The 20,140-nt window shown below is 45.0% G+C and overlaps 1 protein-coding gene across 1 annotated transcript in view; it reads left to right on the top strand.

Moving 5' to 3' along the window:
- Nucleotides 1–20,140, top strand: part of COL23A1 (collagen type XXIII alpha 1 chain) — a 360,796-nt gene that overhangs the window by 289,143 nt on the left and 51,513 nt on the right. Inside the window, exon 3 of the mRNA XM_081502083.1 lies at nucleotides 4,224–4,268. Coding sequence (XP_081358209.1) covers nucleotides 4,224–4,268 — 45 coding nt within the window. The remainder of the gene's footprint in view (nucleotides 1–4,223; nucleotides 4,269–20,140) is intronic.

The following is a 20,140-nucleotide window of genomic DNA, read 5'->3' as shown; positions in this document are numbered from 1 at the left end:
ACCGAAAACAGAATAGCATTTCCTCAAAAAATTAAAAATAGAATTACCACATGATCCAGCAATCCTACTTGTGGGTATGTATCCCAACCAGCTGAAAAAGGATCCTGAAGTGATACTTACACAGCCATGTTATTGCAGCGTTGTTCACAAGAGGTAGAAGAAACCCAAGTGTCCATCAACTGATAAGATGAATGGATGAAGATAGGACTTCCCTGGTGGCCCAGTGTTTAAAAATCCACCTTCTAATGCAGGGGATGAGGGCCCAATCTCTGGTCAGGGATCTAAGATCCCATATGCCTGTGGGGCAACTGAGCCTACACACCGCAGTTAGACAGCCCATGTACCACAGTGAAGACCAAGCACAGCAAAAAAAAAAAAAAGAGAGAGATGAATGGATGAAGAAAATGTGGCAGACATATACAATGGACTATTCTTCAGTCGCTCAGTCCTGTCTGACTCTTGGCGACCCCATGGACTGCAGCACACCAGGCTTCCCTGTCCTTCACTATTTCCCGGAGTTTGCTCAAATTCATCTCCATTGAGTTGAAGATGTCATCCAACCATCTCATCCTCTGTGGCCCCTTCACATCCTGCCCTCAGTATTTCCCAGCATCAGGGTCTTTTCCAACGAGTTGGCTCTTCACATCAGGTGGCCAAAGTCTTGGGGCTTCAGCTTCAGTATTAGTCCTTCCAAAGAATACCCAGGGTTGATTTCCCTTAGGACTGACTGGTTTGATCTCCTTGCTGTCCAAGGGACGCTCAAGAGTCTTCTCCAACACCACAGTTCAAAAGCATCAATTCTTCGGCGCTTAGCCTTCTTTGTAGTCCAACTCTCACATCTATACATGACTACTGGAAAAACCATAGCCTTGACTGTACCAACCATTATTCAGCCTTAAAAAGAAAGGACTTCCCTGGTGGTACAGTGGAGAAGAATCCATCTGCCAATACAGGGGACACGTATTCGGTCCTGTTCCAGGAAGATCCTACATGCCACAGAGTAACTAAGCCTGTGCACCACACCTACTGAGCCCACGCTCTGGAGCCCCGTGCTCTGCAGCAAGAGAAGCCACCACATTGAGAAGCCCACACACCACAGCTAGAGAGTAGCCTCCACTCACCGCAGCTAGAGAAAGCCCACACAACACAGTGAAGACTCAGCACAGGCAAAGATAAATACAGTGTTGGTAGTGGCTGACTCTTTGTGATCCTATGAACGGTAGCCCACCAGGCTCCTCTGTCCATGGGATTCTCTAGGCAAGAATAATGGAATGGGTTGCCATTCCCTTCTCCAAGGGATCTTCCTGACCCAGGGATCAAACCCAGATCTCCCGCATTGCAGGTAGATTCTTTACCACCTGAGCCACCAGGGAAAGTTAATTAATTTAAATATATATATATATATTTATATATATATAAATAAAGTCTTTTTTTATTTTATTTTATTTTATTTTTTATCTTTAATAAATTTATTTATTTTAGTTGGGGGCTAATTACTTTACAATATTGTAATAGTTTTTGCCATACATTGACATGAATCAGCCATGAGTTTACATGTGTTCCCCTTCCTGGACCCCCCACCCACCTCCCTCCCCATCCCATCCCTCTGGGTCATCCCATTGCCCCGGCCCTGAGCCTTTGGGAATGAAGTCTTATCATATGTTGAGACATGGATGAACCTTGAAGACGTTATGCTAAATGAAAGAACCCAATTACAAAAAGACAAATACTGCATGATTCCACTTGTCTGAGATACCTGAAATTGTTAAACTCTTAGAAACACAAAGCAGAATGGCAGTTTCCAGGGGCTGGAGGGAAGGGCAGAATGGCAGTTGTTCAGTAAATACAGAGTTTCAGTTTTGGAAGCTGAGAAGTTCTAGAAATTTCTTGCATAACAGTGTGTGTTTAGTTAGCACTACTATACTCTACACTATAAAGAAGGTTAAGACAGTAAATTTTATGTTTGGGACCACAATAAAAACATTTTTAACTACAAACTCAGCAGTGCAAGAAATGGCATGTTTCTCATTTTTTAAAGTTTGTTTAACCTCCTAAGCTCAAGCCCCTCAGTCCATAAGGCTGGCATGAAATTCATTCTTACCTCACCCATGGGTTTTGCAAAGGTTTCAGAGTCTAATGTGTAACTGAGGGGGCTCCTCCCCTCCACAGGAGTCTCTTCTCTCTCTCTTACTCAGAAGCCCGCCGTCCTCCCCATCCAGGACGCCCCCCTAACAAAAGTCGGAAGCACCACTAACCTGGAACTGCCTCTGCTTTTCTGCTCTGTCCCAGACCCCCATTTCAGGTGCACAAATGGTCATGTGTGTGTGTGTTAGTCGCTCGGACATGTCTGACTCTCTGCGATCCCATGGACTGTAGCTCACCAGGCTTCTCTATCCGTGGAATTCTCCAGGCAAGAATACTGGAGTGGATTGGCACACCCTTTTCCAGGGGATCTTCCTTACTCAGGGATCAAACCCAGGTCTCCTGCATTGCAGGCAGATTCTTTACCATTTGAGCTACCCAGGAAGCCCACAAGTGGGATTGACTACCCGCTTAAAAATGAAGAGAACGATAAAGGGAAACACACACAGGCACACTAATTTCTCAGTGAGCCATCCTACCGCAGACCTGGTTCATGGCTGGTCTCTGCCTCTATTCTGTGGTTGTTCCAGGAATTTTTGAGGGGGTTTAAAGTTGGCTTTTTATTTTTTAAGTATTTTTTTTGATGTGGACAATATCTAAAGTTTATTGAATTTGTTACAATATTGCTTCTGTTTTATGTTTTAGTTTTTTGGCCCTGCGGCATGTGGGATCTTAGCTCCCCCACCAGGGACCAAACCTAAAACCCCTGCATTGGAAAGCAAAGTCCTAACCACTGGAACATCAGGGAAATCCCCTTAAAGTTGACTTTTACAGGAAAGGACAGTGCTTATGACACAGGCTGTTCCTCAGTTGCCTCCAGGCCCAGCCCAGAGCTGGGAGCTCAGTGCGGGGCAGGATGAAGAGAGGTATAAATTACAATCTAGTGCCTGCGACTTCACTTCTGCACACCTTCTCCAGCACCTGAGAAAACAGGAGAAAGAACCAGGGGTAGTTAGACTAACGGGCAGTAAAAAAAAAAAAGAGACAGGGAGGGGGTGGCAAGAAGGCATGAGCTCCGCCCTCCACTCCAAGGCCAGGTGAGCTGTTCTCTGAGCCCTGCCACCTGTTCCGGTACCCAGAGCCCTCTCCCTCTTCAGCATCTTGGTCACTCTGGTCTTGGGGGCTGATGTGGGCCCAGGAACAGATGGCGAAGGCAGGATGGTCTACATCAGATTCGGAAAGTGCAAAAACATGTGGATGAGACTGGATACCAAAAAGCACATATATCAGTGTGCACATTATGTGCAATAAATCACAAGAACTTTATGTGTCTCCCTAGAGCTGTGGGGAAGGGGAGGTAGGTGCCAAAGCATTTAGTGAACAGAGGAAGGAGGTAGGTGGATAGGATAGAGCCTGTTATCACTGAGTTTAAGCATCTGAGATGCCATGATGGTGTCTTTTGGAGAAGGGAATCAGATGGTAAAGAATCGCCTACAGTGTGGAAGACCTGGGTTTAATCCCTGGTTTGGGAAGATCTGCTGGAAAAAGGCATGGCAACCCACTCCAGTATTCTTGCCTGGAGAATCCCATGGACAGAGAAGCCTGGTGGGCTACAGTCCAGGGGGTTGCAAAGAGTCAGACATAACAGAAGCAACTGAGCGTGTACACACGATAGTGTCTTTATGTGGTGTGCTCTCTCTGATGTTTTATTTCAGTGAATATTAAAAAGCATTTGTCCAGACTTTCGTAAGATAACTGCCATCCTCAGCCTTATTTCTCTTGTAAGTCTGAAGTTTCTCAGCAGCAATCTCCCACCTCAAGAGTTTCTAGGCGGTATACATTTTTGAATGGGAAAGGACTTGTGAATGAAATAATAAACAGATAATTGAATAACTAAATGAATGAGTAGGGGATGAGAATGCAACCAATAAGGACGATCCAGAGGAGCAGGGGTAAGGAAGGGGCAGGAGACAGAGCTTCCTTCACACTCCTCTCCACTCTCCCAGCCAGCAAGGTGGTGGGCAGGCTGTTTCCACGGCTGCTGCAATGCATGTGAGTTGGGGGCAGCTGGCAGCAGGCCGGCTGTACCCAAGCCCACTGGCTTCCCATCTTAAAGAGTCCATCCTTGTTTTCCTGTCTAGGCCCCCCTGGACGGCGTGGCAAGCCCGGAAGAAGAGGTGATCCCGGTGAGTCCCAGGTTTTCTTAGTTCCTAAACCTCGACCTGGAAGTCTGCCCTTGACCTGGAACCTGGCTGGAGGCACCAGTCCCCGCACCAGCCCATAACTAAGGACCAGGTCTCTGTCTCCCCCTCCAATTCCAGCCACTGTCCCCAGAGCTGCAGTGCCCAGTGCTGCCTTCTTGGCTTCTTGACATCACTCCAGTGTTACAATTCCAGTGACCGTCCCCTCTATGCCCTTGGCCACTCCCTGAATCTCATTATCAGCCTCAGAAATTTTAATCCCCCTTCTCCCACTCTGAAACGACCTCCTGTCTTTGTGGGAATAGATGGTGATTCCACCACCCAGGGTTGCTACCCTGGGTCCCTTGACACAAGATAGTTCTCCTCTGTGTCCCCGTCCCTCCACAGACTTGGCCGGTCCTTCCCTTGGCAGAGCCACCAGGATAAGACCCCTTCACTTTCCGGCCATACAGCCTGAAGACTCACCTGCACTTGCTGCCAGCCTCCCTCCTGCCATCTGCCTTTCACCCAAAATGTACTCTCTCTGCTCCTACCCTTCCCCCAACTCACCATGAAGCTTCCCTCAGGGCTGCACACCCCTATCAGGCTCCCATCTCCTCTACCTTGCCTTCTGCTCCTCCCAGCCCCTCCAGTCTCTTCTCACTGCCACTCCACTAACATCATTTTGGCCAAAGGTTACCACTGACCTCCTGGTGGCCACACGGGCAGATGCAAATGCATTGCTGTCTCTTCCTGAGCCTCGCATTGGCTGTTTCCCCGGGCACACACACCCCCCCCCCCACCTCTTGCCTGTGTTTTCTCCCACATCTCTGACCCCTTCTCATATAACTTTCCTATGGGACCTTACTTCCCTCTTAAATAGATTTGCCCTTGGCCTTCTTTCTCTCCCACCCCTGTGGCTCTGGCACCCCCATAATGCTGATAATGCCCCTCTTCCTTCCTCTAGCCAAGTCATCCCCTCTGGACCCAGAGGGTGAACCTGGCCCCACTGAACCCAGCACTTCCCCTAGCCTGCTCTCATCCAGCTCCCCATTGCAGGGAGGGGACCTCCAGCCACCTGCTTCCCTATACAGACATCCCTATGCAGACAAGAGGCATCCTCCTTGATCCCTCTCTCCCCACTCCCACACCAAACCTCCTATCTGTCTTCCTCAGTCTGTCTCAGCACAGCCTCATCGGCAGCTCTCACCACTACTCCTCCCATGCCCCCCACCTCCAGCTATGTCCAGGGTCCTCCCCTCTGAGCCTGCATTCATATCCTCCCCCACCCAGATGTCACCTCCTGTACCTGGACTGTTACCCCAAGTTCACTATTCTTTGTCCTTTAGGCCTAGCTCAAGCATCTCCTCCAAAAAGTCCTATCTAATCCTTCTGGCTGGCAATAACACCCCAAGTCTACAGCACGCAGTTAACAGCCTGATGCAGAGGAGCCTCCAGGGAATGGAAATGCACAGAACAGTGAATGAATGAATACACACATGCTCAGCCCCTAGGCAACTTCATGAGGAGAGCATGGTGGTAACCATGCTCCACCATCAGGAGGACCCCAGGCAGATTGAATCTGGGAAAAACAAGGCAGGTTCTCTGTGAAGCTCAGATTCTTCTTCCTGGCCCTGAGCATGGGCCTCTTGTCCCCTCGATTTGCTGCATGCTTATCCAATCTAGTTCCTTACTAGATAAACTCCCCAGAGTTCCCTGGCAGGAAATGCCTTTCATGGTACTCTGCTTTGACTTTCAGAAGCTGGAGACTATTTTGTATTTGATTACAATGGATTTTCTGTGTAATCACCCCCCCTGCACCACCACCGGCCAAATACACACTTCATCACTCAGTTCTCATTTCTGCCCTCGTAAAAGATTTTATTGCCTTTTATTGTAAGCTCCTGATGTCCTTTTTGGAAGAAAAAGAGGAATAGATAGTGACTTTTTTTAGGACAAAGTATAACATTATTCAACTTAAAAACTCATTAGAATTATGACTCCAGTTCATAACTGATCTAAAAGTCAAGGGAAAATCAAGGACTCAATGGACCCCTGACCCCGTGCTGTGTCCTCTCAAGTCCTTCATCTCATGTGATCCTCACGGAGCTCTGTGAAAGATAAGAATTTGTTATTATCCCCATTTTGTAGATAAGGAAACTGAAGGGGAGAAATGTCTTGTCTAAGGTCAGCTGCTGGGCAAGGGTTGGGCAGCACCTCCTCCCCTTCACTGCCCTTTCCCACATGATGCCCTGATGGTCTGCCCGTCACAAAATGGTGTGAGTAGCACAGAGCAGATGTCCCTCTCTGATTAGCTTTGGCTGGGCCTCGTGTTTATTTCTAGATAGTTTCACATATATGCACCTCTTGGCTTTGGGTCCTTCCCCTGTACAAACCAGGCTTTTCTTGAGCCCCAGGGAGAAAAGTTTTTTTTTTGTTTGTTTTGTTTTTTTTGTGTGTGTGTTCTTTCTTTTGCCTGGTGGGACAATATCTGGCTGAGAGGGTAGCCCACCTGTGGGGATGAGGCCTCTCCAGCTCCCAGTGGGAGCCTTTGCCTGGAATATACTTCATAGGTCCTTCAGTGTTTTTGTATGTTTATCATAACAGAATGGATTTTTCATCTCCCCAGTAGCCTATTTCTCAGCTGGGGAAGGCCAACAGTATCCTTGGGATCCTCTTTCTAGGGAACTTAAGCAGGATTTTTTTCTCTTTCCGGATTCCCCTTTCTCCGTGAGCATCGATCACTCTTTCCTGGCTCCCCCAGCCCTAGATCCCTCCCTCAGCCCCAGAACTCCCTGCAGTGCTGGTGGTCTACTCTGCAAACATGTCCTTCACCACCAAAGTCTGGGCTCCTCGGAGCAGGAGTTTGACCCCAGGCGCTAAAGAGATGGCCAATAAATGCCTGTTAACAGGAAATAGGGAGGAAAGGGAGGAGAGAGAGAGAGAAAGAGGGACAGATGGGCAAATGAAGGAGGAAGGGTTAGGAGGCAGGAAGGGACAAGGATGAAAACAAATTTTGCTTGCCTGTGCTAAACCTATAGAGACAAATGGAACCACTCACCAGATCTCTGCAGGTGCCAGCCTTAGATCAGCAGTTTTAGTGTTAGGGTTTTCTATCCACCCTGGTCCTAAGAAACCCTTTCTAAAAATACAGCAGAAGCACTGCCGGAATGGTAGAGTAAGGACTTCTGAAAATCAACTCCTCCATAAAAGCCGCAAGAACACTAGGAAGAAAATGATCTTTTCCAAATTCTGAAAATCAATGTCTGGTAACAACCTAAGAAATGTTAATTTTATAAAAAAAGGTCTGAACCTTGCTGAGAGCAGTAAGATTTGTAGCTTTTTAATTTGCCTATCTCCCTAGCCCCATGGTAACCTTAAAACCATCACAGCCTCACAATCACAGTACCTGTGAAAACGAGCAGCCACTGGAGGTGGCAGAACAAGTTTGAAGCTCCTCAAATGCTCATTCTCCAAAAATTGTCACTGTCAGCTCCCTGGAAAAGCCCATACACATGACTTGTCTTTTTTTTTTTAACTGAAGCAGAGCTCACTCACTGGAAAAAGCCATATCCTAAGAGTGTTTGCCAGAAACACTCAGCAACAATTGTTTAACACTGCAGCTGCCTAAGGTGGCAATGCCAGTTGTAGCAAACAAGAAGCTGACACAGCAACTTAAATGAAAATCAAGGGGATGAACTGTCCAAAGAAGCTTTTAAATGCTCCAGCATATACCTGGGGATCTAGAATACACATGCCTGCGTAGGGAAAGACCTAAAAGAACCCCAGTCTCTCACCTCTCCATTCAAGCAAAAAGTGAAGGCAAAGGCAGAGTTGTAACCTGATAGAGTGTTGAAATTATGCTCAGCACACACAAAGAGTCCCTTGGCACAGAATGGAAGATCTACCAGTTCAAGGCTTTAAAGAAAACCTCTGTCCTGTTAACCTCTGACAGTTAAGCAAACCAAGCAGAGAATTCAGGAACTGCCATGACAAAGAGTACACTTTTCAGAGAAAATATATACACATTTAGCTCAGAAAAGCCCCTGAACAAACAACAACAACAAACTCTGGAAAGGAGGAGGAGTATCTAATTTCTAGAGTGGCCACATTAGACTATTTGAAATACTGTTTTTAACAAAAACTATGAGACACACAAAGATATAAGGAAGTGTGGCAATGGGAGGTAAAGGGGAAGTAAAGCAGTTAAAACTCTCAGTGAGTAAGCCCAGATGAACTTACTAGACAAAGATTTTATAATGGCTATTACAAATATGTTCAAAGAACTAAATGAAATCATGTCTAAATAATTAAAAGAAACTATAAAAATTATGTACTACCAAGTGGAGATTATCAATAAAAAGAAAGTATTTTTAAAGGAACAAAATAGAAATTCTGAAGCTCTAATGTACAATACTGAAATGATTAATTCACTAATGGGGCTCAAAAGTAGATTTGGGCTGGCAGAAGAACAAGCAAACTTGAAGATATGTCAATTGAGATGATCCTGTCTAAGGAAGAGTGCCTTCTCCACACACATGTGAAAGAAAGAATCTTGAAAGCAGTGAAAGAACAATGACTCATCACAGAAACAGAATCCTTGATAAGATTAATAGCTGAGTTTTTCATCAGAAACCACAAAAGTCATAAGGCAGTTGGTATGACACATTCAAAGTGATGGAAAAAAAGAAAAAATTGTCAACAAAGAACTCTATAACAAGAAAAACTATTCTTGAAAAGTGAAAGAGAAAAGAAGACCTGCCCAGGAAAGCAAAAATGAAGAGAATTCATCACTAGCAGTCTGCTCTAAAAGAAATATTAAAGGGATTCCTTCAGTATAACATTGAAGGACATTAGACAGTAATTTAAATCCACACACACAGAATTAAAGAGTTTATGAAATAACAGATAAATATGAAAGAGTATAAATGTATTTTTTTTTCATTTTTGACTACACTGTGTGGCATATGGGATCTTAGTTCCTCAACCAGGGATCAAACCCACACCCCCTGCAAGGGACCCACGTTCCATCCCTTGTCAAAGAATTAGGATCCCACATGCTGCATCGTGCAGGCCAAAAAAAAAAAAAATAAAGATATGACATACAGAAATTAAGTAGCAAATTGATACACATAAGTCCTACTTTCTGACAAATTATGCTAAGCATAAATAGATTTTTCTATAGATGTAAAAAACAGACCCAGACATATTACAGCAAAATACTGAAAGTCAAAGAGGAAGTCTTAAAAGCAGCAAGAGAGAAACGACTCATCCATACAAGAGAACTTCAATGACATAAAAACCCTGACTTCCCACCAGAAATAATAGAGGCTAGAAGGCAATGGGATGACCTGATCTATTCAAATGACTAAAAAAAACAAACCAAAACCTAGACACTTAGGTCCAGCAAAACTCTCTTTCAAAAGTGAAAGGTAGGGCTTCCCTGGTGGCTAAGCGGGAAGAATCATTCTGCCAATGCAGGAGACTTGGGTTTGGTCCCTGATCCAGGACGATTCCACATACCACAGAGCAACTAAGCCTTTGCACCACAACTATTGGGCCTGTGTCTAGAGCCTGGGAGCCACAACCGCTGAACCCCGTTCGCCCTAGAGCCTGTGCTCCACCACAGTGAGAAGCCCACACACCACAACTGGAGAGTAGCCCCTGCGTGCTTCAGCTAGAGAAAATCCCAAATAGCAACAAAGACTCAGGGCAGCCAAAAATAAAAATAAATACACACATACATAAAATTATTTTTAAAAGACACATTCTGTTTTTTTAAAAAATGAAGGATAAAGAAAATTTTGCTTTATTGACAATGCCGAAGCCTTTGACTGTGTGGATCACAACAAACTGTGGAAAATTCTTAAAGAGATGGGAATACCAGACCACCTGACCTGCCTCCTGAGAAATCTGTATGCAGGTCAAGAAGCAACAGTTAGAACTGGACATGGAACAACAGACTGGTTCCAAATTGGGAAAGAAGTACGTCAAGGCTGTATATTGTCACCCTGCTTATTTAACTTACATGCAGGGTACATCATGTGAAATGCCCGGCTGGATGAAGCACAAGCTGGAATCAAGATTGCCAGGAGAAATATCAATAACCTCAGATATGCAGATGACACCACCCTTATGGTAGAAAGCGAAGAACTAAAGAGCCTCTTGATGAAAGTGAAAGAGGAGAGTGAAAAAGTTGGCTTAAGGCTCAACATACAGAAAACTAAGATCATGGCATCCAGTCCCATAACTTCATGGCAAATAGATGGGGAAACGATGGAAACAGTGACAAACTTTATATTTTAGAGCTCCAAAATCACTGAAGATGGTGACTGCAGCCGTGAAATTCAAAGACGTTTGCTCCTTGAAAGAAAAGTTATGACCAACCTGGACAGCATGTTAAAAAGCAGTGTCATTACTTTACCAACAAAGGTCCATCTAGTCAAAGCTATGGGTTTTCCAGTAGTCATGTATGGATGTGAGAGTTGGACTATAAAGAAAAGCTGAGTGCCGAAGAATTGATGCTTTTGAACTATGGTGTTGGAAAAGACTCTTGAGAGTCCCTTAGACTGCAAGGAGATCCAACCAGTCCATCCTAAAGGAACTGAGTCCTGAATATTCATTGGAAGGACTGCTGCTGAAGCTGAAACTCCAATACTTTGGCCACCTGATGTGAAGAACCGACTCATTGGAAAAAACCCTGATGCTGGGAAAGATTGAAGGCAGGAGGAGAAGGGGGTGACAGAGGATGAGATGGTTAGATAGCATCACTGATTCGATGGACCTGAGTTTGATTAAGCTCTAGGAGTTGGTGATGGACAGGGAAGCCTGGCATGCTGCAGTCCATGGGGTCTCAAAGAGTCCGACACAACTGAGTGGCTGAACTGAACTGAACTGAAACAAAGTTACACAATGATGATGGTTACACAATTCTGTGAATATATCAAAAATTACTCGTTTATGCTTTTAAAAGAGTGAATTTTATGGTATATGAATTACACTTCAATAGGACTAGTTTCTTTTTTTCTTTAATCCAATGAGTTTACTTGTCACTTAGGCTTCTAATTAGCACCACTGCCTGCCCTGCACAGTGTCTGAACGGGGTGATTGCCAGAGCAAACCTCCATGCCAAAATGCCGGAGACCCATCTCAGGTGCCGTTTCAAAAGGAGACTCTTCAAACCTGTTGTGCAATCAGGGTTTGTTTGGCAACATGAGCCAAACAATGGAAAATCACCATCTGTGTTTCTCTTCTTTCTGTGTGTCTATGTGTGTGTCTGCGTAGAATGCATACGTGTGTTAGAAAAAGAACGCTGTACTGTAATTGCAGCCAGCATTGGGTTTTGGTGCCTCCTCTGTGCCACTGTTGTTTGTCCTGGGCACATTATGTACACACAATATCTTACTTAGTCCTCGTAGCAGTCCAGAGAAACAGGAATTGTTACTCCTCATGTTTCTCCCAAGCAGACTTTGCCTCAGAGAGGACAGGTACGTGCTCAAGATCTAGGGCTCATGAGCTGGAGAGCCAAGTTCTAAGGCCTCCACACTCCCTGGTAGTATTGGCCTGATTAAATCCAGGGCCTGAGGCCTGATCTAAGTGTTTGTCTTGCTGACTCAATACTGGCTCTGGACTTGCCAGCCTCCAAGCCTCATTTCATCTACCTGCAAACTCAGTTCAAAAGCCTTGGACCACTCTGCTCCCCTGGGGAAAGCCCCAGAGAAGCATGGCTGAAGGTCATTTCCTCATGGGTCAGTGGGCTTCCAAGAGTCAAGAGCCAGGCCCTGTAACCCAAGCTGCTGAGTGGGAAGGGGCAGAGGGCTGGATAGGAGCCAGAGCCTGTTGGGCAGAGCAGGGAGCTGGCAGAGTGGGAGTCAGTAGTCCATGCACAGGCCAGAGGGGCAGGTGTGGGTTGTGAGCAGGGACAGTGACCCCAGCAGCCTTATGCACTAAGGCCAGCCCCACCTCCTTGTGTGCAGGCCACGTACTTGACAGACTGTGGGAATTCTTCCCAGTTTGCTTTTCCAGGAATACAGCCTTTGGGAAACACTCAGGAAATGATCATCCCAGAAGGGCTAAGAGCTCTAGGTAGGTAGGCATTGTAGGCCCCAGGCCCTCTGCCCACCTCTGCTTGGCTGTCAAGGAGCAACTCCTGCACCCTTCTAACCCTGAGACATGAAGAAGACTTGGCTCCCCACTTGGGAAACACTGTCCCTGTCAGGCTGCATCAATTCAGTTAAAGAAGCTCCAAAACTATCGAACCCTCAGCTCCCTCAGACCCATCTTATTTCCCACCTTATCTGGCTCCTATTAATTGCTCCCACATTCCCAACAGCAAATAAAGCATATCCAGCCAATATCTGAAACACATACTTGAAAACTGTGTGCAGAATGGGGCCAGGCCCTGGCCAGACCACCGCGTGGCAGCCTGGAGACCCTGCAGCCAGCCTCAATTTCTAAGCAGGGAACCCCCTGGACAGCCCAAGCCAAGCCCTCCACCCCACATGTGACTCTCAACTGGCCAGCAAGTCCATCTCCAGAGGCTGCTGGCGGCCACTGCACAAATCCTGTACGGTTTGCCTTCCATGGAATTAACCAACCACGTATCAGAATTTTAATTTCCAAAAAGTTCCAAAAGGCAAAACTTGAATTTCCTGTGCGTCAGCAACTACTTACATAGTATTTACACTGTATTTACATTGTGTGAGGTATGACAAGTAATCTAGAAATGCTTTCAAATATACAAGAGGATTGCGTAGGTTACATGCAAATATAAGTATTTTATACAAGAGATTTGAGCATCCTTGGATTTGGGTATCTTGGGGAGTCATGGAACCATTCCCAACCTTGGATTACAACAATTGACTATACAATGAAGTCAGGAGTCGAGGGCTTGGCTCTCCTGACCTCCTCCCCTCTCATCCATTCAGCATGTATTTACAAAGCGCTTGTGTCTGCCAGGCCCTGTTCTAGGCCTCAGGGAAATGGTGGGAAGCCAGACACACGGAGCCCCAGCTCTCAGGGAGCTGCCTTGCTGGTGGGGCTGCCAGACAATAAACAAAACATGTATAAATGGATTTCAGGAGTAAAGACTGTGATAAGTGCTTGGGAGAAAATAGCAGGCAGCTGTGATGGAAACAAGAGCAAAAGGTGAGGAGATGTCTTCAGTTTCACGGTTGCAAAGGCAGGTGTGAAGGTCCTGGGGCTGAAGAGAGCTGGACCCTTGGGGAACTGAGAGAGAGACAGCTGAGACCCAGTGTGTAGCTAAGTGTGATAGAGCAAGTAGCAGGGCCACATGGGAGTGCTGTGTCTCCTGAGAGTCTAGGTGTTGTTATTCCATGTGAGTGGGACGCCCTGGGAAGGGGTGAGCATTTTTAAAAGCCCCTCTGGGTTTCCCTGGTGGCTCAGATGGTAAAGAATCTGCCTGCAATGCGGGAGACTTGGGCTCAATCCCTGGATGGGGACGATTCCCTGGAGGAGGACATGGCAACCCACTCCAGTATTCTTGCCTGGAGAATTCCGTGGACAGAGGAGTCTGGTGGGCTACAGTCCATGGGGTCAAAAAGAGTCAGACCCAACTGAGCTACTAAGCGCACAGCACCTGCTGGTTGGTGGGGTTAAGGTGCCCAGAAGAATGAGGCTGTAATGCTAGTGCCAGTGCTAAGTGATGGTGACTGGTGATGTGGTGCCAGAAGGGCTCATGAGAGGTGATGGTGTGTTTAAAGTCTCTCAGCTGGGCTAGAGGGTTTCCCTGATAATTCAGATGGTAAAGAATCCTTCTGCAATGCAGGAGACTCCAGTTAGATTCCTGGATCAGGAAGATCCACTGGAGAAGGGATGGGCTACCCATTCCAGTATTCTTGGACCTCCCTCATGGCTCCGGCTGGTAAAGAATCCACCTGCAACGCAGGAGACCTGGGTTCGATCCCTGGGTTGGGAAGATCCCCTAGAGAAGGAAAAGGCTACCCACTCCAGTATTCTGGCCTGGAGAATTCCATGGACTCTATAGTCCATGGGGTCGCAAAGAGCCGGACACCACTGAGTGACTTTCACTTCACTTCACTTCGGCTGGGCTAGATGTGTCCTGTCCCACCAGTGACGGGACCGGTCTCTGGGATGCTGCCACTCCCACTCTGGCCACTCTTCTGAGGATGGTGGAAAGTGCTGTGGGTTTGGGGTCCCACAGCTCTGCTTCCAGCATGAACTGCTCCCCGCTAGCTAAGTGACTTCAGACATGCCACACCCCCTCTCAGGGACCTCAGGGGACACTCGGTGAATGTAAGAGCTCTTTCTGCCAAAATAATTTGCCCTTTGTTAGACTTGAAGTCAGGCTGCCTGGATAATGCTGGGTTCCCGCAGGCCATGACCAAGGCAAAATAACCTTTCTGAGCCTCGGTTTTCTCACTTGTAAAATGTGCAAGTACGGTGGCAGCAGGAGTTAAATGAGATATTTGAGGAAAGGAAATAATGGAGTTCCCAGAGCATGATGAGCCCTAAGTGACTGATGGATACTTTTTCTTTTTTTTCTTATTTTTGAGAGAATTCATTTTTAAGCTTTTGTTTTATATCGAAGTATAGCCAATTAACAATGTGGTGATTTTTCTGAGACATAAATTGAAAAAGATCTTGCTTCAGTTTATGTCAGAGAGTGTTCTGCCTATGTTTTCTTTCCAAACTTTAAATTTTTAGTTTGTATTGGGGTATAGCGGATTAACAATGTTGTGGTAGTTTCAGGTGAACAGCAAAGGGACTCAGCCATACATATACATGTATCCGTTCTCCCCTAAACCCCACTCCCATCCAGGCTGGCACACAACATTGAGCAGAGTTCCATGTTCCATACAATAAGTCCTTGTTGGTTATCCATTTGAATGTAACAGTGTGTATATGATCTTCCCAAAGTCCCTAACTATCCCTTCCCCACCCCACCCTGGCAACCATAAGTTCATTTTCTAAGTCTATGAGTCTCTTTCTGTTTTGTAAGTTCATTTGTATCATTTCTTTTTATATTCCACATATAAAGGATGGCATATGATATTTCTCCTTCCCTGTCTGACTTACTTCACTCAGTATGACAATCTCTATGTCCATCCATGTTGCTGCAAATGGCCTTATTTCATTCTTTTCCATGACTGAGTAGTATTCCATTGTATATAAGTACCACATCTTTACCCATTCCTCTGTCAATGGGCATTTAGGTTGCTTCCATGTCTTGGCTATTGTAAACAGTGCTGCAATGAACATTGGGGTGCATGTGCCCTTTCGGATCATGTTTTTTCTCTGAATATATGCCCAGGAGTGGGACTGCAGTGTCATATGGTAGCTCTGTTTTTAGTTTTGAAGGAACCTCCATACTGTTCTCCATAGTGGCTATAATTTACATTCCCACCATCAGTGTAGGAGGGTTCCCTTCTCTCCACACACTGTCCAGCATTTATTGTTTGTGGATTTTTTGATGATAGCCTTTCTGACCAGTGTGAGGTAATAACTCATGGTAGTTTTGATTTGCATTTCTCTAATAACTAAAGAAATGTTGAACATCTTTTATGTGCATATTGGCCATCTGTATGCCTTCTTTGGAGAAATGTCTGTTTAGGTCTTCTGCCTATTTTTGATTGGGTTGTTTGTTTTGATGATGAGCTGTTTGTAAATTCTGGAGACCAATCCCTTGTCGGTCAAATCATTTGCAAATATTTTCTCCCAGCCTGTGTGTTGTCTTTTCACTTTGTTTATTATTTCCTTTGCTGTGCAAAAGCTTTTGAGTTTAAGTAGGTCCTATTTGTTTATTTTTTTCTTATTTCCATTTTTCTGGGAGATAAATCAAAAAAGATCTTGCTGCAATTAATGTCAGAGAGTGTTCTGCCTATGTTTTCCTCTGAGAGTGTTATAGTCTCCGGCCTATACAGTTGGATATAAAAGTATTCTTACAAATCAACTCTAAAAACATCAATAATCTAATAGAAAAATGGTCAAAAGATATGAACAGAGAGTACACAGAAAATACAGCCCTTAAGTATGCAAAAAGCTGATGAGGTCTTTAATAGTGATGGTCACTCTTGCAGCTCCTCCTTCATCTCCTGAGCTGCACCTTACACCAGGCCACAGGCTCCTATCTCAGGCGCCCAGGCCCTCAGAATGATCATCACAGTCTGAGCTTTATTGAAGGGAGCTTAGAAGTGAGTGTGAGGAAAGGCAGCAAAAGCTGGAGGACCAGACAAAAACACAAGAGCTGAATCCAGCCATTTTTAAGTTAAAGTTATTGCTTTGGCTGACTTGGGAGCTACACATGTGTATCCGATGGCATTAGAGTCTGTTGTAAAAAGATGTCTCTCCCCACCTCTCCTGTTCTCCCAACTATTCCACTACTCGGAAGCAACTTGATGACCAAATTCTTCTGACCACACGGAGATGTTCTTTCCACATTTATACAGACAAAAGTCTACCAATTTTTTTAGTATAAATGGCTACCTATTAATATAATGTTACATGCCTTTTTTAAAAAATGTAACAATATACCATGTCAGAACATACAGAACTACTTTAGTCTTTTTTCAAAGCTCCTTAGTGTCCCACTTTCATAAGCATCCCATCATTTCTTTAAGCCGTTCCACTTGTGCTGTTTCTAATGTCTTTACCATCTCAACCAGTTCTGCAGTGAGTATTCTTATATACCTATCATCTTATACATATGTTAATATATCTATGGAATTCACTTCTAGGAGGATCATTGTAGCAATTGGTACAAAAATTTTACATCTTAATTAGTATTGCCGGCTCACTCTCTTCAGAGAATGTACCAATTTATTCTCTCAACCAATGTTTGAGGTGGCTGTCCTCATTTCCCTTGACATGATAAGCCATCAGATTTTTTCACTTTTTCTCATCTGATATGATATAGTTTTAACTTTCATTTCTTTTATTGAGAATAAAGATTTCTTGTTTCACATACTTAAGGGCTGTATTTTCTGTGTACTCTCTATTCATATCTTTTGACCATTTTTCTGTTAGATTTTTGATGTTTTTAGAGTTGATTTTTAGGAACACTTTTATATCCAACTATCTAGCCTTTGTGACATGAGTTGGAAATGTTTCCACTCTGGCTTTTGACTTTCTGCCTTGCAGACATTTTTACTTTTCTATGGTTGGATTTGACTTTACGGCATAGCCTCTAAATTATGAACTGTACTTGGGAAAGCTTGCTCCTCTCTGTGGTTAGAAAGAAATTTCCCCACATTTTCCTTTAGGATTTTTATGATTTTTTTTTTGAAGCTTGTAAATCTTTGATTCTTTTGGAATTTATCCTGATTAATGCAGCGGTATGAATCCAACTTGACTTAGTCCCAGTAACCACTAGCTTGCCCACCACCTTCTATTAATAACAGCTCTCATGCCAGCAGTTCGACGGGCTCAGGTGAAGAGGCATGGGCAGCCCACAGTGAGGACAGGGCTTTGGAACTGAGTCTCTGTCTTAAGAACAATGGGAAAGTGAGGAGTGGAGGGATGGGCCATGATCGGATTTGTATCTCGCCTCTGAATGGAGACTGGAGAACATTAGGTCTACATATTTGAGGCTGTCTCTGATCTCAGGCACATCACTTTCACAGCTAGTGGGTTTCAGTTCCTGGGTCTCCAGTCCTCTTTCCAACACCACTTCTAGGTGAACTCCTGGGGATCTTGATAGCCTCATAGAAGCCCCTCACACCCTCAGCCACTTAATCCTCACTCGTGACTCATGGCCTCAGTTCCTACTTCACCAGCACAGTTGGGGCAGTTGGAAAAGAACTTCCACAAATCCTACCTGCACGGCCACACACCTGCATGCTCTCCCTCCCTGCCCATTTCCACAGATGGACTGTCCAGGCTCCCACCCACAGCTGCGCCAGTGCCAGGCCCTCTTGCCTCCTCAAGGGCATCGTTCCAGGAATCCCCCTTTCTCCAACACATCAGGTCTTCCCCTTCCTGCTGATGACTTCCATTGTGCAAACATGCTGCTGTACTTCTCATTCTGGAGAAATACCCTGTCCCGCTGCCTCTCTCTTTCCGTGACACTATCCTCTTCCAGGTGATGTACCATTGTTTATGCTTATTGTATCTCAGCTGTCCCCTCAGGGATGCTCCTTAGGACAGGGATGCTTGTCACTTTTGCCGCTGTATCCCACTTTCCCAGAAGAAGGTCTGGAACGGTGGGCACTCAGGGAATGTCTGTGGGATGAGTGAAGTGGGAGATGGGTGAAGAAGCTATTGCAACAGTCAGGAGATGCTGGTAACATGGATGAGGTTGTGGTACTGGGGAGAGACCTAAGTGGATGAGCTCCAGAGCAACAAACAGGGAATGTGCCAAATAGATCGTGTCAAGGAGGACTCCTCATTTTTCTGTTCACCAGCTGGGAAGGAGGAGATGACATCCACTGAGTTCAGGAGCTGGAGAGGAGCATGTTTGAGGGCAGAAAATCATGAGCATGACTATGCATTCTGGTTTAAGGAATCATGGGATTATTCAAGGGGAAATCAAGCAGGCCGCTCAAAAAGGGAGCCTGGACTTTGAGGTATGGTCAGCACTGGAGATATACACTTGGGACATTTCCACCTGGTAGTGTAGCCATGAGTGTGAAAGAGCTCTTTGGGGAAGACGGAGAGAGGAGACTGATGAGCAGAGAACTGAAGAAAAGAAAGCTTAGACTTGAACCTTGAGGAGCCTCAGTATATGGGGCCGGGAGAAGAGACTGAGTCAGCTGAACAGTCAGGGAGGTGGAAGGATGTGTCATTTTGGAAGCCAAAGGAGAGCGCTTCTAGAAGGAAGTAGAAGATAAGTTGAAGGAGAAGAAATCCTTGTCAGGATTACCGATTGGAGGAGGTCCTTGGAAATTTGGTGAATGCCAGTTTGATGGAGAAATAGGAATGAAATCCAAATCGGAGGGTTACAAGGTGAATGGAAGGTAAATGAGAGGAGACCCCTCTTTCCAGCAGTGCATCTGTGAGGGAGAGAGGAGCTGGGGCAGGAACAAAGGAGGCCATGCAGTGAAGGGTGGTTTCTCATGTTTAGATCTGTGGGGAAGGGTGTGCTTGAAAGTCAGGCTTGACGGTGACTGGGGGAGCATGGGGGTGGCAGGGTCCCAGGAAAGAGGAGGTGGGTTAGCTCCTCTGAGTTGTCCACAAAAATAATCAATAAACAGTCTATAAAAGGAATTAAAAAGAGTTTTATTTGAGCCAAAGTGAGGACGGTAGCCTGGAAGCTAGCCTCCCAGATAATTCTGAGAAACTGCCTCAGAGAAACATGGTTTTCAGCACACTTTTCTGTCATGTCAGAAAGAAGAACCTCCATTAAAAGAACAATTGTAATGATAGCTTATTCGTATGAATAGCATTCAAGCACTGAAAAGCTATTCTGATTTTGAAGGGTGTTTTAAGTTGATTTTTTTAATATTTACTTATTTTTATTTATTTGACTGCACTGGGGTCTTAGTTGTGGCATATGGGCTCTGGTTCCGCACCCGGGGATTGAACCCAGGCTCTCTGCATTGGGAGCCCAGAGTCTTAGCCACTGCGCTACCAGGGAAGTCCCAAATTGATTTTTTAAATTGTCAGTTTTGTACAAATATCAACTAAATATATGCATTGGGGTGTGTCCATATGCCTCAGGTTTTTCTATTTGAAATATTAGTGGTTACTATTCCTGAAGAATGTGTTTATTCTAACCTGATAATAGAGTTAAGTAATGCTAACTCAATAGTGTTAACTAAAATGGTGATTATTTTAGTGTTCTTTTAAAAATTTTTGCACATGCGTAAGTAAAATACTAAAACATTGTTTATTTATTTGTCTATTGCTACATGACAATCTAAAAATGCGAATGTGAATTATTGAATAGAAAGTTGTCTGGA

This window comes from Giraffa tippelskirchi, chromosome 6 (assembly GCF_054371585.1).
Source record: "Giraffa tippelskirchi isolate mGirTip1 chromosome 6, T2T-mGirTip1v1.2.pri, whole genome shotgun sequence".
NCBI classification, from domain to species: Eukaryota; Metazoa; Chordata; class Mammalia; order Artiodactyla; family Giraffidae; genus Giraffa; species Giraffa tippelskirchi.
This window is presented reverse-complemented; position numbering and strand designations above follow the sequence as displayed.